Raw genomic sequence first — 13,138 nt, forward strand, 5'->3', positions numbered from 1 at the left:
CAGGTTACTGATTCCCCTTTAGAAGTAGCCTACTCTATTGTAAACTCAGGACAGTTTAAATAAACTCTGGTCATCGACCTAAACCTTTTTTGTGATTAAAATGACAGATTATGTAGACATTAACAAAATAATGTAATAATACATTTGGGGTTAGCTGTAATGGTTGTGGCAGCTTGTTTGAAAGGTCAACAGTCCAAATCAACAAATGCAATTATGCAGGGAGACATTTCACCTATTTTATTGGAAAATCTTCAAAATAAACAAAAATGGCACAGCAGTATACAAATCTCAAAATGCATATAACCAGTAGAAATACTGCAGTTCCCTCTGTGTAAATTACTTCTTTCGTACTAGAAAATCATTGTGATAACTGGGCAGGTGCTGGTCGATACACACATGCTTCCTTTTTGAGAGGCTCAACTAAGTGTGATTTGAGAGTAAAGGCCCATCAAACATATGTGCGTGTGTGTGTTTAGTTGATAATTATGGTGCGCAACATGCCAGTATTGGATGGATATATATATATATATATATGACTGAGAGGAAACTCTGTGGGTTTGACTCAAGAGCTTTGCATACACAGAACGCTCATTAAATGTTTTTATATAAATGAATATATTCAAGACATAGCTAAACGATAAATACATAATATATCCATGTTAGTGGCATTTCCAGAGATAAAAAGAAATCACGATAAATTACTGTCAACCACAGTTATGTGTCGAACATTCTTGACTCAAATTAGAAAGTGAAAACAAACACCAATAAGGTCACTAATTTAACTAAAGGAAGTAAACAATAGTATTTGAGGGCGCGGGGAGGGGTCATTGAAATGTTTATTGTCTTGAGAGAAACATGGAGCAGTGAAGAGAGCTTTGGGTTGTCGGGCCACGCTGGACTGAGTAGGGCCGAGTCAGACCATGCCAAGGAGAGCCATCTTTGTTTCTTTCAGGCTTGTCTGATTTTGGATGGGGTGTAGTTCTTGTCCACGGACTCGTCCTGTAGAAACATGTGCAGGCATCGTTCGTTCTGAGCTAGAGGGTGACCTGCCACTCTGAAACACAGAAGAGCAAAAGGCAGGTTTGAAACGCGAGTGACAAGTTCAAAGACGAGGCTTGGTGACACGAATGTACCTTTGGACAGAGATGAACGGACAGAACGGGGGCATTAGACTGCTGGATTCAAAGATCAGAGTCTAGATTCAGCATCTATTGTCTATATTGGCCAACAGTGTAAACAGCAGCAACAGTGCTGAATAGAGCCAACAGCGTAACCGGAGTGTGGGCTGTTGGTAGGAACCAACAGCTTGGTAAGTGTTACCAGTATGTACTGCATACTTCTCTTTATAGCATGCTGGCAATATACAATACATCAGCAGGAAATTAAACTGCCACTTAATGTCGCTCCAAAACTGAAATAGTTATTTTTATTATCTGAGAACTATTATCTTTATTTTCTCCATTTCCTTTGTGCAAAGCATTGTGGGAGAATAGAGTCACACTCAAAAATAAAGGGTTTGCGGCATATTGGTAGCCTTGGGGCAAGGGACCTTTGCTGCATGTCCTTCCTCTTATATCCTGGTGTCACTCTACTGTTTCTATAATAACATGAACTACGAGACATGAAGAACTCAAAACCTGCTGAGCGGTGGTGTTTAGAATGGATTTGGGACACAGACATAAAGGTCTCTAGCTGGACAGGGGATGTACGTGGTATTCATCTTGACCACTCGCCTACAATGAAACTTCAGGCTTACAGCTTACAATCTTTGCAATAATCAATATGCTATTAATAAATCTAGTTAACGGTGATAAAGCCTACATGGTGGTCTGAGTCACCGTGTTACTGATGAAGAGTTTCACTGACAGCTTGAAAACTTGGACCATACACACGGATTAGTAGTACAGGGCCTGTACATTTCACTTGTGTCAAAGATTTTCACACAACTTAAGGTCAGTTTATCTTGAGGCTTTGGTGAATGAGTCTTTATTATCCTATGATTTACCTAAATTAATCTGCACTTTTCATGCCCTCATACAGTAGATGCTGGATGACTGGGACTGCGTCTTCCTCTGTTAAAGTCACTTTGACATTAGGCTTCCCCAAATGTCCCTTCAGATGATGTAAAAGGAGCTTAACGAGAACAAGCCAGTGCACCTGAGACCCTGAAAACATCGCATTTTATCAAACGGTAAATTTCTCAGAACAGATCAACATGATGACATTGTACGTATGCATCCATCTTAACCGCCAACGGGAAATATTTTAGACAAATTAAGCGGGGGAAGCATTGACTGTGGTCCAATACCGGAGCAATCACTGGAGAGATCATGCCTGCTCCCCAACATACTCTGTTTAATGGGTTTTGGAAACGGAGACGTCGACATTGAGGATACGGTGCAGCTGAAGCACGTTAAAATGTCAAGGCACTGCTTGCTGTTTGAAGTAGGGACGTAAGCCCTCCCTCTGTACCTGAAGCATGAATTCTGTTCGACTAATCAAAAACTGATGTTATCTCCTCTCCTCCCTCTCACTTGTTTCACAGCGACAATCATGTTTACCATTCCTAAAGATTCCCTCTTCACAATGCTCTCAATCACAGATTAAACAATGCTGCCAGACACATCGGGCAGTATTAAAGTCTGAACAATGATATGATCAACAGCAGCGTTTCATTCATAGGAAGCAGGGGGGGGGGGGGGGGGGGGGGTCTTAATTACCAACACATTCTCATGTTCTTTAAAAAAAAAAAAAAACATGTTTATGGATTTTAATTCTCTCAACTGTCTTTGAGCACTTAATATTCCAAAAGGAAACATTGATGCATTTGCACATGAAACAAAGATAATGGCCAAGTCTGCAATCAAAGCAAATAATTACAATCACACTGTAACTTTTATTGTTCCGCAGCTGAAAATGAGGACATGCTCGATCAAAAATAAGCAGAGGTACACACACACACGATCCAACGGAACCACGCGCTGTAATTTGAGCGGCAATTATCATAAATTACACATCAACAATAAAACAAATGTGGGGAAAATTATGTTGTGGGGGTGCACACTTGAGTCCTCTTTGGTTGTTCTTGTCCTCTGCGAGGTAATTACACCGGGGAATTAAGGAGGATAGTGAGGAAAAAGACCCGTCTGTCTCTGCCGGTTCAGTTTGTTAACAATGTGGAGAGAAGTGAAAAAGTTGAATCCACTTATTGCACAAAGTGTTTTATTGTTCTTGAGAGTTAAAATAATAGCTCACTAAAGGCCAGAGCTGCAAACAACTGCAGCTACAAAGAAAACTAATTTAAGGAATAAATTATTTGAAGCTCATTGGCAAAGTAGCGGAGGAAGACGTGGAAAGGCTTACTTATTGAGAAACTGCTCCAGAGCCTGTCGCCGGTCTTCTATGAAAGAGTCATCAAATATCCCATCATCCCCTCGAAACGGAAGCTGCCGGAAAAGAGCTTTTCCTGGGAGAGGTGGGACGACCACCTGCGACAAAAGAGCATCCGCAGAACATCACACAACAGCAGTTAAACAGGCATACACGACTTATTCATCAATTAGTGCTGACAATTAACAGAGTACAACATTTAGAGGAAAAAGAAACAAAGAACACGGACCACATTCAGATCTTATTTAAAACAAAGATCTATGAACAACTTCCTCTCACGTACAAAAACATTGCACATGTGATCAATGTCTAATGCTGCTTTAATAAGCAAAGGACTCAAGAACCTGTGTGTCGAGTTCACCTCAAAGGCTCACCTTGCTTTCCCTCTCCAGCTCTGCTCTGAGCCACTCAAAGTCGCTGTACCGCCTCCGTACACTCGACTCCTTCAGCTTGAAGATTGGTAGGTTGGTCTGTGGACACACAAGCACACACAAAGTTGGCAAATTGCTGTATAGCCGTCTCCTTTAAGCGTTGCCTGGATTTACGGATAAATTCTCCCTTTGCCTGAAGATGGAAGAATACATTTTCAAGAAATGACACGAGATGGTTTTCATTTCTGGGACCCCGCGTTTAGCCAGCGTCTGTACACTCTAAATCTACCGTAGTGTATGTATGACTACCATGAAGCTATTAGGGCTTCGCTATTAATCGTTTCATCCTGAGACATAAAATAATGTTTGCTTATCTGTTCAAGTTATTTCATTCAATCAGTTGTTCCCACTTTCTCAAACCTGAAGAAAAAAAAAAAAAAGACTCATCCAAATTGAACCAAAAATTGAAAAGTTCACTCTTGTTTTGCTCACCAAGGTCTATCGCACTCCAATTTTGTTGTTGTTGCCATTTCTGTGTGTGTTCTTGTACACCAAAGCGCAGATGTGCATAATTCTAAGCTGCTGTTGACAAGCACTCGAGAGCGAATTTCATATTAGAAGGGCAATATGTTTCGACACTGAGAGAACATTGAGCAAACGGCACATTACAGCACAATGTCAAACCTCTTCAATAGTCCCGACAGCACATGGCCATGCCATGACAATGCACAAACAAAGGGGGGGGGGGGGGGGGGTGAATGAGCATTTCATTGGCAGGCCACATTCACAGAAGGTCAGAATTCATGGAAGACGGAATCACAAGAGCAAAGCAATTGAGCAAGTAGGTGCAGCATGAATATAGTGTGAGCTGCAGACGGATCGATAAGCAGGCGACTGACTGTGTGCAGTAGAGGGGATGGAGAGTTAACTGGAAGTCTGAGTAAATGGCTTAACAAAATGGGGAGAGGGAGGTGCTGTACGTGGTCATAAAGGAAGAGCAGAGAAACTAGAGGGGTTCAGGAGCTTCATCTGGTCTGTGCAGGACTAATTGAGGAGGCGGGAGAGCAGGAGTGGTCTTTTCACTCTCATTGTCGCTCCCATTCAGTCTTTTTCCTCTTTATTTCCCTTGCTCTGCGATAATAAGTCAGATTTTCTGCCCTTGAGACTCCTCTTGTGGCGTTTCAATGGGGAAAATGCCGGCATTTGTTTTATTCCCTCTTTGCTCCGTCCTCTCTTCACAAATTCAAAAATGATGGATCCTACGCAGATTTGGAAGGAAAGAAAATGAGCGCTGCCTTTCAACCGACTCATTTCCTGTTTGACTGTAAAACAAATCTTAAATCATTGAAAGAGAACCCTGGTTTATGTCACAGTATACACTCAGGTCTATTATAAACACCTCGCTAAAACTAATGCAGTGCAACAGTCACACACACACACACACATATATACACACATACACATATATACATATATACACACACATACATACACACATATATATATACACACATCTCATTTGGAGGACGTAGTTTGTGGGGCTCTTAATTTGCGTTGTTTCTATTATTTTTTCCACTCCATTTTGTCAATGAGGGTATCTCTGTAAGTGTTTAGATGTTTCTTTTTAAACATCGTGTTTCTATGAGATTGAATCTGTCTGTGACAGAGAAAGAGGTGCGAGAGTGAATATGAAGTGTAGTTTGTTACCCTGTCCCTTTACATCTCCTGTGTTTCACAGTTATTCACTTTTCTTGTGCTTTGTGTGTTTTGAAAGCTAATCATTACGTTACCCGTGTATGTGACACCACCTGATTTCAAAATCTGCTTTACAAACTCTTTAGTTAATGAGGCCCTAACTTCAGCGCTTACTGCAACACAAAAGCTGTTTCACCCTGACCCCATGACACAAGCTTTGTTTCTAACCACCACCACCACTAGCCTCAAAGCTATTTTCCTACTCAAACTAATTACTTTGTATCTGGTATGTTTTTGTGAACTGTGTTTTCATGCGACTCTACCAGTGCTGGAAACTTCCCTTTCCCACTTGTTTCAGGTTCTCCCCAGGTGAAGCCGTCAGTGAGCCCCTCACTCCTTCTCAGGTCACAGGAGAAGTGGATTATTTTAGCTTTATCCCCCCAGTGCTCTGGCATTAACTCCACTCTCCTCTCTCTCGCCTGTCCCCGCTGCGTCATGTTACCTCACAGCATGGAGCGCCGCAAAGTTAATCCCCCACCACAACAGATCACAGTTACAGGTAATCTGCCACCGCCGTGACTCTAATCCCATCATGTGCACACAGAAAACACTCAACCACGCGCACGCACACACTGAACGTACATGAACGCACGCACAGGTGTTAAGTATGAGGTTTGACGAGTCACACAGTTAACAATGTAAATATAATAGCTATGGCATTCAAGCCGCGTTTATGCACACAGTCAAACCCGGCCTACTCTCGTCCACACAATGAAGCTAGCAGTGAGAGTGTAAGGAAAGAAAGTCACCTGGCCTTTCAATCCCCTCGCCCTCTCAAACCCGGTGATTAAGAGATTGGCCTTGCGGCACAAGGGGAGGAACGAAAATGACAGAACTGAAAAATGAGAGGTCTCACTCACTCTCTCTCACACAGACACTGAAAGAGGCGGTGCGTGAGAGCTCTACGAGTCAACGGTAAGGTTTCCATGGCGGGTTTCTTCTCTTCACGGCTGGTTAAAGGCGAGGGCCCGGGTGTCTCAATTTACTGGCCCCTGCAGTGATTGGGAGGTGGGACCAGCCCACATCCAGCCAGGTGTTAGCATTACATTAATTGTCTAAAAAGGCACACTTCGGCTATTTCACGTTCTACAGGAGAGACTAAAACATAAGAGGAAGGACAGGACAGTGAAAGACATGAAGTTAGCCGAAGAGACGAAAATGCAACACCCAAACAAGTAATTAATGGTCATGTTAAAAGCAGGTTTAAAAGGATGCTGTATTATTTTTTTTTGTAGAAAAAAGGACCATAAAGCTAGATGTACCTCCTTCAAAGTAAACCTTCTCGCTTCACTTTCCATTAGGAGTGTACGATCTACGCGCCATAGGAAGAGCATGTGATTCATAATGTGTGGGATACAATACCGTCGGCTCATTGAAACTGGGCTGAAAAGAGACCCTTAAAAAACAGCAAGACAGAGAGAGAGGGAGAGATGGGACAAAGATCACTCATCTCCTGAGAGAACAGTTCAAGGCCACCATGCATTAGCTTTTAGCAGGATGGATCGAGTCAAGTTTGAGTGTGCGCATCCTAAACCTCCCCCATGCCCTCTTCTTACCCCTCCCATATACTCCTTTTCAGAAGAATAGCATTAAAAAAAAATGGCAACATAATACCGTTTCATTGCATCATATTTCAAAATGGGGGCAGGGGGGGGGGGGGGGGGGGGGGGGGAGACCGGGAACAAAAGCACTGGGGCTTGGTCTTTTGCTCTCGCCTTTCCATATACCCTCTCACTCGTTCACTCGCTCGCCGGCTCCTGCGGCCTGACAGCCTACCCTCTCTCTCCGACTCGCCGAGCTGGCAAAAAGCTGCTTTGTTGCCATAGTATCAACTCCCACTTTTGATACTGTCATTTCAAGTAGGATATGGTAGCCTTGATCCAATATGTTCCCCATTTCCATTAAAATAGTTGTCGAAGAGGATGCTGTAGACTTTGGATTACACTTGACTGTGCCTGACAAGCCCCCCCCCCCCGAAACACACACACACACACACCCCATCTCTCCCCATTTTATTAATGACCAAAGGCGCCCGCCCCATAGCCCAAATGGAAAAGAGAAAGAAAGAGAGAGGGAGAAGAGAAGAGGAGGGGTAGGAGACCGAGTGAGCGACAGAGCTATAAGAGGCCTTTTATGTACTCCAATCCATAAACAAAGTGAGATCCCAAAGTTTGCTCCCCTGAATGTGCTCTCTGGATGAGATGGGAACCAACTAAAGACAAGACATTTTGATAATACCCAACAACCCCTCCTCTCTCTCACTCACACACAGTTTGTTGAGGGTCCAAACAAATACAGTATGCTGCTTCAGGGGGTCCTCTCAAACCTGAAACCACCAAAAAAATACATTGAAGTGATATGATAGGACTCTGCAGAATAACTATTAGAAACATGACACATGTGCAACGGCAGAAAATAAAGAACACCAAAGATGCCGGCTTCCTGTGGTCTATAAACCATTTAAGAAACGACGCTTAAAACGAAGGGATTTAGGTGAGAACAAAAATCCATTGTTTCCGCACGACTCTGGACATTACAAGTCTGCTCAGGCAAAAGGAGATATCCGCCTCCTTTCACGTCGAACTTAGCTTCCACTTCTTTAAAAACCCGACTGAACTAAGTGGATTAATCCCATTGATTTTAAACACCAGATGCAGGCCTGGATGTCAACAGGTGACGGTGTAACCTGCCTCACAGTTAACTTCTCACACGATAACCCAACCTTTAGACGGTTTGTTTCACCACTAACTTGATGAACATTCAAACGCTGCCAATGAGTCACGAGCCAAATGCATAAGCTGACATTGGAATTAAATATAGTCAAACTAAACTTTATAATTTCATAGCAGGTAATAAGCCTCTGTTGTGGTGTCTCCACTATACATTCAACCACATATAGTTATCAAAGGGGGCTTCAGTAACACATTATGAACGAGGCAAGTGACTGCACACAGCTGGGAGTGAAACGGGATAAGTGGGCAATGGGATGAAGGCTGGTGAGGGGGTGGCTTTCTGCCCTCCCATGGGTGGGGGCGGGGGGGGGGGGGTAAGGATGGGGAATAAACTCCAGCTCCCCCACACCCTGGCCTGTTTCATTCTTCTCTTCTCTCAATGAGGGGATTAGAGAGAGACTCTCTCAGTGCGGCCACAAGGGCTCTCTCGATCTTGAGGTGGATAGCAGGACAGCAGTGGGAACAAGAGACAAGGGAACGAGTTATAAACAGAGACTGTCGAGCATAATGCCGTGATAGAATTAAAGTTTCTAAATATTATAAGAAAACAGCAAAGCATGGTCTATGCATTCCAAGCCGAGGCATTGTGGCTAACACTCTTAGCGTGCTGGCGATGGAGTAAAACGCTTCTAAAGAAAGCTGAAGAAAGGAGAAGGAGAAGGAGAGATGCAGAGCAAAGTTGACACCACGTTTGTTGAGAAGTGAGGGATGTGCCGCTTCTTCTGTGGTCTTATGCAAAGCAGGGTCACACAAGGCTATGAGGTGCACAATAATGGTAATTACACGCATATGCTAATTATTACACGCTAATCAAGTACAGTAGCCTTATATTCAACGCTAATGCCTGGAGACGGCTTCTCTTCCCTCAACCCGTTTCTTTAAGGTAAAGCGAAACTATAAATACTTTAGAGCCGCTCACCGATCTAAATACTCCAGGCCACTAACTACAGGGGTGTCAGTCAACTGAAATGACAACTTAAAGATAAGAGATTGGGCAATCAGATGTGATTAGTGACTGCCTGACAATTTCAGACTCTCAATACAGCCTGCACATTAAAAGTGCACACAGTAGAGTCCTGGAACGGCTTAATTTATGCAACATTATATTTGGTGACAGACATGATGGAAAATGAAATGTGCAAATGTCTTTTTTTGGTCTAGTCCTGAAAATGGTGCCATTATAAAAGGTAATCATACCACTTCCTCGTATGTTTGTGTTGGCAACCTATTGGATAAAGACTCTTACAGCTGATCATATCATAACTGAGCACTGAAACAATACCTAATTTAAGCTTGATAAATCGTTCTTGGCCTTGGAAAGAGCAGGTGAAAAAACCTCTCAGTCCAAGATCCTCAAAGTTGCTTTGCTCTGGAGCTTTCAACCATGTGACAGTCTTCATTCCCACATTGAATTTGCTTTGTTGTCATTGAACTGTAGAAGTTCAAACTTTCTATTGTCCGATACACAGGATGTCTTGATGAGAGTTTCGTTTGGAAATCTAGATTTCGAGTACAACTGAAACAACTCCTATCAGCTGATAAAGACTGTGTGATATGTTTTTTTTTGATGAATTATTTAGTATGATCATTGACACATGATGAAACTAGGGCTGGGCGATAAATCGATTTAATCGATTAATTCGAATGTGTGCTTTAAGGCGATGTGTTTTATTGAAAATCGAGAAAATCGCCCCCACCCCTCCCCCCCGTTGGGTTCCCGTAGTAGAGTGCGCGCGCATTGTTTACAAACTAAAACAATGGCGGCCAGCAGTGAAGCTGCTGGCCGCCACCTCACAACAACAACCCAGCATTTTGGAGACATTCACCAACTGTACTCCGCATGAGAAGAAGAGTGCCCGGTGGAAAGCCATCACGGATGCAGTCGCGATGTATATCGCAAAAGATATGGTGCCCATATACACCGTGGAAAAGCCGGGGTTTATTCACCGTCTCAAAGCTTTGGACCCCAGGTACGTGCTACCAAGCCGTAAACATTTTTCTGACGTTGCCTTGCCTCGGCTGTACAATAGTACACGCCAAAGGATCTCTGCGGAGCTGGAGGGGATGTCATTCTACTCCGCAACAACTGACCTGTGGTCCAGCAGGTTGACCCAGACACCGATCCACTTGACTGGTGGAAGCGTCACCAACTTAACTTTCCAAGGCTAAGTACTTTAGCAAAGAAATACCTCTCTGTGCCAGCTACAAGTGCCCCCTCTGAGAGGCTTTTCAGTGTGTGGGGGGGGCATTGTTACATGCCACCGTGCATGCCTGAAGCCAGAGGTAGTAGACAGGCTTGTCTTCCTGGCAAAAAATATTTAGAAAAAACATGCACTACTGTTTAATACTGTTGGTTATGTGCAAAATATGTTATGTTGATGTTAGATCAGATGTTGCACTTTTGAAAATGTGAATGTTAAAGGGTCATATACATTTTATTTCATGCTGTGTTTGTATCAGTGTATTCAGTTAGAAAAGCTTACTGTAAAAAGTTACATTTGCACAGTTGTTTACAATGGAAGGCTACTATTTAATGCCATTTAATGTTATGTTTAATTTAATTTTATATTTAAATGATTCAGGCAAACAAAAGAGTGACCAAATACTTTTTGTATACTACAGGCACCTTTCTACAATGTTCAGGTTTTGTTTGCACTTTATTTTTATCAACCTACTTGGGAAAATCATCACAAAATAAAAGAAAAAATTGTTTTCAACAGCTTCTGTCATCTGCAAAAAATTTTGGGGGAAAAAAATCGATTTAAATCGTGAATCGGATTTTTTGTAAAAAAATCGGAGATTTTTTTTTTAGGCCATATCGCCCAGCCCTAGATGAAACCACCAAAAAATACACCGGATCTGTGTTGTGCAATAGCTAAGATTGTCTAACTGTTATTCTCCTCCCCGATTGCTCAACAATGCCAAACTTCTGGACAGTGTGAGCCAATAGTCTAACGCATACACAAGCATTTAGACCCACATGCTTCTTTACAGGAAGGTACATGCTGACACCAGCAGTAATGCTACTGCACTGTAACACTGTTACATTATTACTTCCCCCAGCTTGTACTCCATGTTTTTATCCTTAGCCGTTTATATGTGGATTTGGTAGTATTCTTTTTCTTGTTTCTATGTATATTGTAAACGTTTTCACTGCCCAAATTTAGTTCCTCGTAGACATTTAAGTATTTTGAGTTCAACGATGAATGGTAAGAGCTAAGAGGAAAAACATTTGTTCTCCACTACAAGTTCTTCAGAAGAGTAGGAGGAAGGAAATGGGGGGGGGGGGACTATAGGCATCCTGCCTATAGTTCCAGAAAAGCTGACTTGCTAAGTTATGTTCCCCTTTGGGCCGCTACTTTGGACGACTTTTGATGAATAACCAGTAAAGTCAGGACAAGCTAAATCATTCTTAACCCTATACCAACATCTCCTATAAAATAACATCAGTATATGGAAGGAGCAAGAAGGGCATTTAGTCATACAGGACTTTTAGGTTTGGTCAATAAGTGTAACAATTTTGTTATCTTTTCCTTGCAGTCAGAAAACGGGGTGTGGCTGTAGTTCAACTCTGAACTGGTCGGGAAGGCGTCAACTTTTAGGAGGAGTCATCATCGTTTATTCAGCTTGCTGCATGGGTTATATAACTTTTATTTGAAGACATGTGACTTGTGTCAATTGGTAAAGCAGTTGCACTGTGGAGAAACACTTGAGGCTAATGTAAACAAATTCCCTTCATCAGCAGAGCAATTACAACATGTCTGTTACCAGTAAATAAAACTATAGTTAATTATTTGTACTTGTTACCATTGTTGTCTAAATCTCTCGATTACCTAAAACGTTTAGTCAACTAACTTCGACCCATCGCTAACATCAGTAACTAACGTTAACTCGTTAATGTCAGCGAGCTAACCAGTGCTAGCTAGCTTAACGAGCTACTAGCCCGCTTGCTAATGTTGGCTAACTCGTTTCGCACTAAACGCTCACTTTTCGCAGATAATCATTCACACATTTAAATATCGACATCGTTGTTACACGCACGTCTTTTTGACAGCAGTGAACCTGATGTCAATAAGTCATTACTTTTTTTGACTGCAGGAAAAACGTCAGGTAGCTCAGGTAGCTATCTTACGGCTAACGTCATTAGCACTTGTTACTGCAGGCTCACCTTCAGTCTGATTTCATACGTGGTGTATCTGGTCCTGCCGACCCCGGTGGTATCAGGGTTGCTCACATCAATCTCGAGAAAGTTACTTGGGGGTCCATAAGCATCATTTAAGTTCTGAGGCTTAGAGAAGAGCCGTCTTGTGTCAGCTATGGTATCAGCCATTTCTCCCCTGTCCTTCGATCAGCTGGAATAGTCAGCTAAGTTAGGCAGAATACAAATAGTTACATCCTGTTGGTGAACTTCAAAATAAAACATTTGGTGGATGTTATTTCCGCGTAATAAGAAATAAAGACGGTAAAGCGCATAATACCATACAAGTGTCTGTATATACAGATATACAATATTATATATATCGTTTCCAACGCGATTAAAACGTTAACATATCTAAAATGTATAAGAGTAACTTTGACGTTGAAAGCAAATGAGGAGACTTCCGGTATTGTTCTGTGTCTCACTATCGCGAGCTTGAAAGGCCAGCGCGCTGCACTTCCGATCAGCTGAGGTTCAGCTGACGCTCCTCTGCCAACAGACACTCTGTTTGTTTACAACCTGCCAGCCAGCACATTGGTCATAATTGTTTGGAGGATATACATAACTTCAATTGTTTTAATGCTATAATCGGATCAAGCGTACGTCGCAATGTTAAGCAATTGCTGCGAAGATCAACATAATTTAAGTGCTTCTGGACTTAATACTCAAAATATTGCTTATTAAAACAAACG

At 42.4% G+C, this 13,138-nt stretch overlaps 1 protein-coding gene across 1 annotated transcript; it reads right to left on the reverse strand.

Annotated features, from left to right (window-relative positions):
• Positions 1 to 222: 222 nt before the first annotated feature.
• snx3 (sorting nexin 3) lies at positions 223 to 12,601 on the reverse strand. Its single transcript, XM_079290400.1, has 4 exons — positions 12,417 to 12,601; positions 3,765 to 3,860; positions 3,364 to 3,488; positions 223 to 1,054 (listed from the first exon to the last, which is right to left on the reverse strand). Exons 1-4 carry the CDS (start codon positions 12,576 to 12,578, stop codon positions 949 to 951), a joined length of 489 nt encoding a protein of 162 aa, XP_079146526.1. The 5' UTR covers positions 12,579 to 12,601; the 3' UTR covers positions 223 to 948.
• Between the last annotated feature and the right edge of the window lie 537 nt (positions 12,602 to 13,138).

This window comes from Melanostigma gelatinosum, assembly GCF_949748355.1.
Source record: "Melanostigma gelatinosum genome assembly, chromosome: 19".
NCBI lineage: Eukaryota > Metazoa > Chordata > Actinopteri > Perciformes > Zoarcidae > Melanostigma > Melanostigma gelatinosum.

What these genes read in the sequence shown, in the direction of transcription:
- snx3 (XM_079290400.1), bottom strand. Translation starts at nt 12,578, where the DNA reads ATGGCTGATACCATAGCTGACACAAGACGGCTCTTCTCTAAGCCTCAG. An exon ending in CGTATGAAATCAGACTGAAG is followed by an intron (nt 3,861 to 12,416) that starts GTGAGCCTGCAG and finishes GTGTGTCCACAG; the next exon opens with ACCAACCTACCAATCTTCAA. An exon ending in AGCTGGAGAGGGAAAGCAAG is followed by an intron (nt 3,489 to 3,764) that starts GTGAGCCTTTGA and finishes CTTTTGTCGCAG; the next exon opens with GTGGTCGTCCCACCTCTCCC.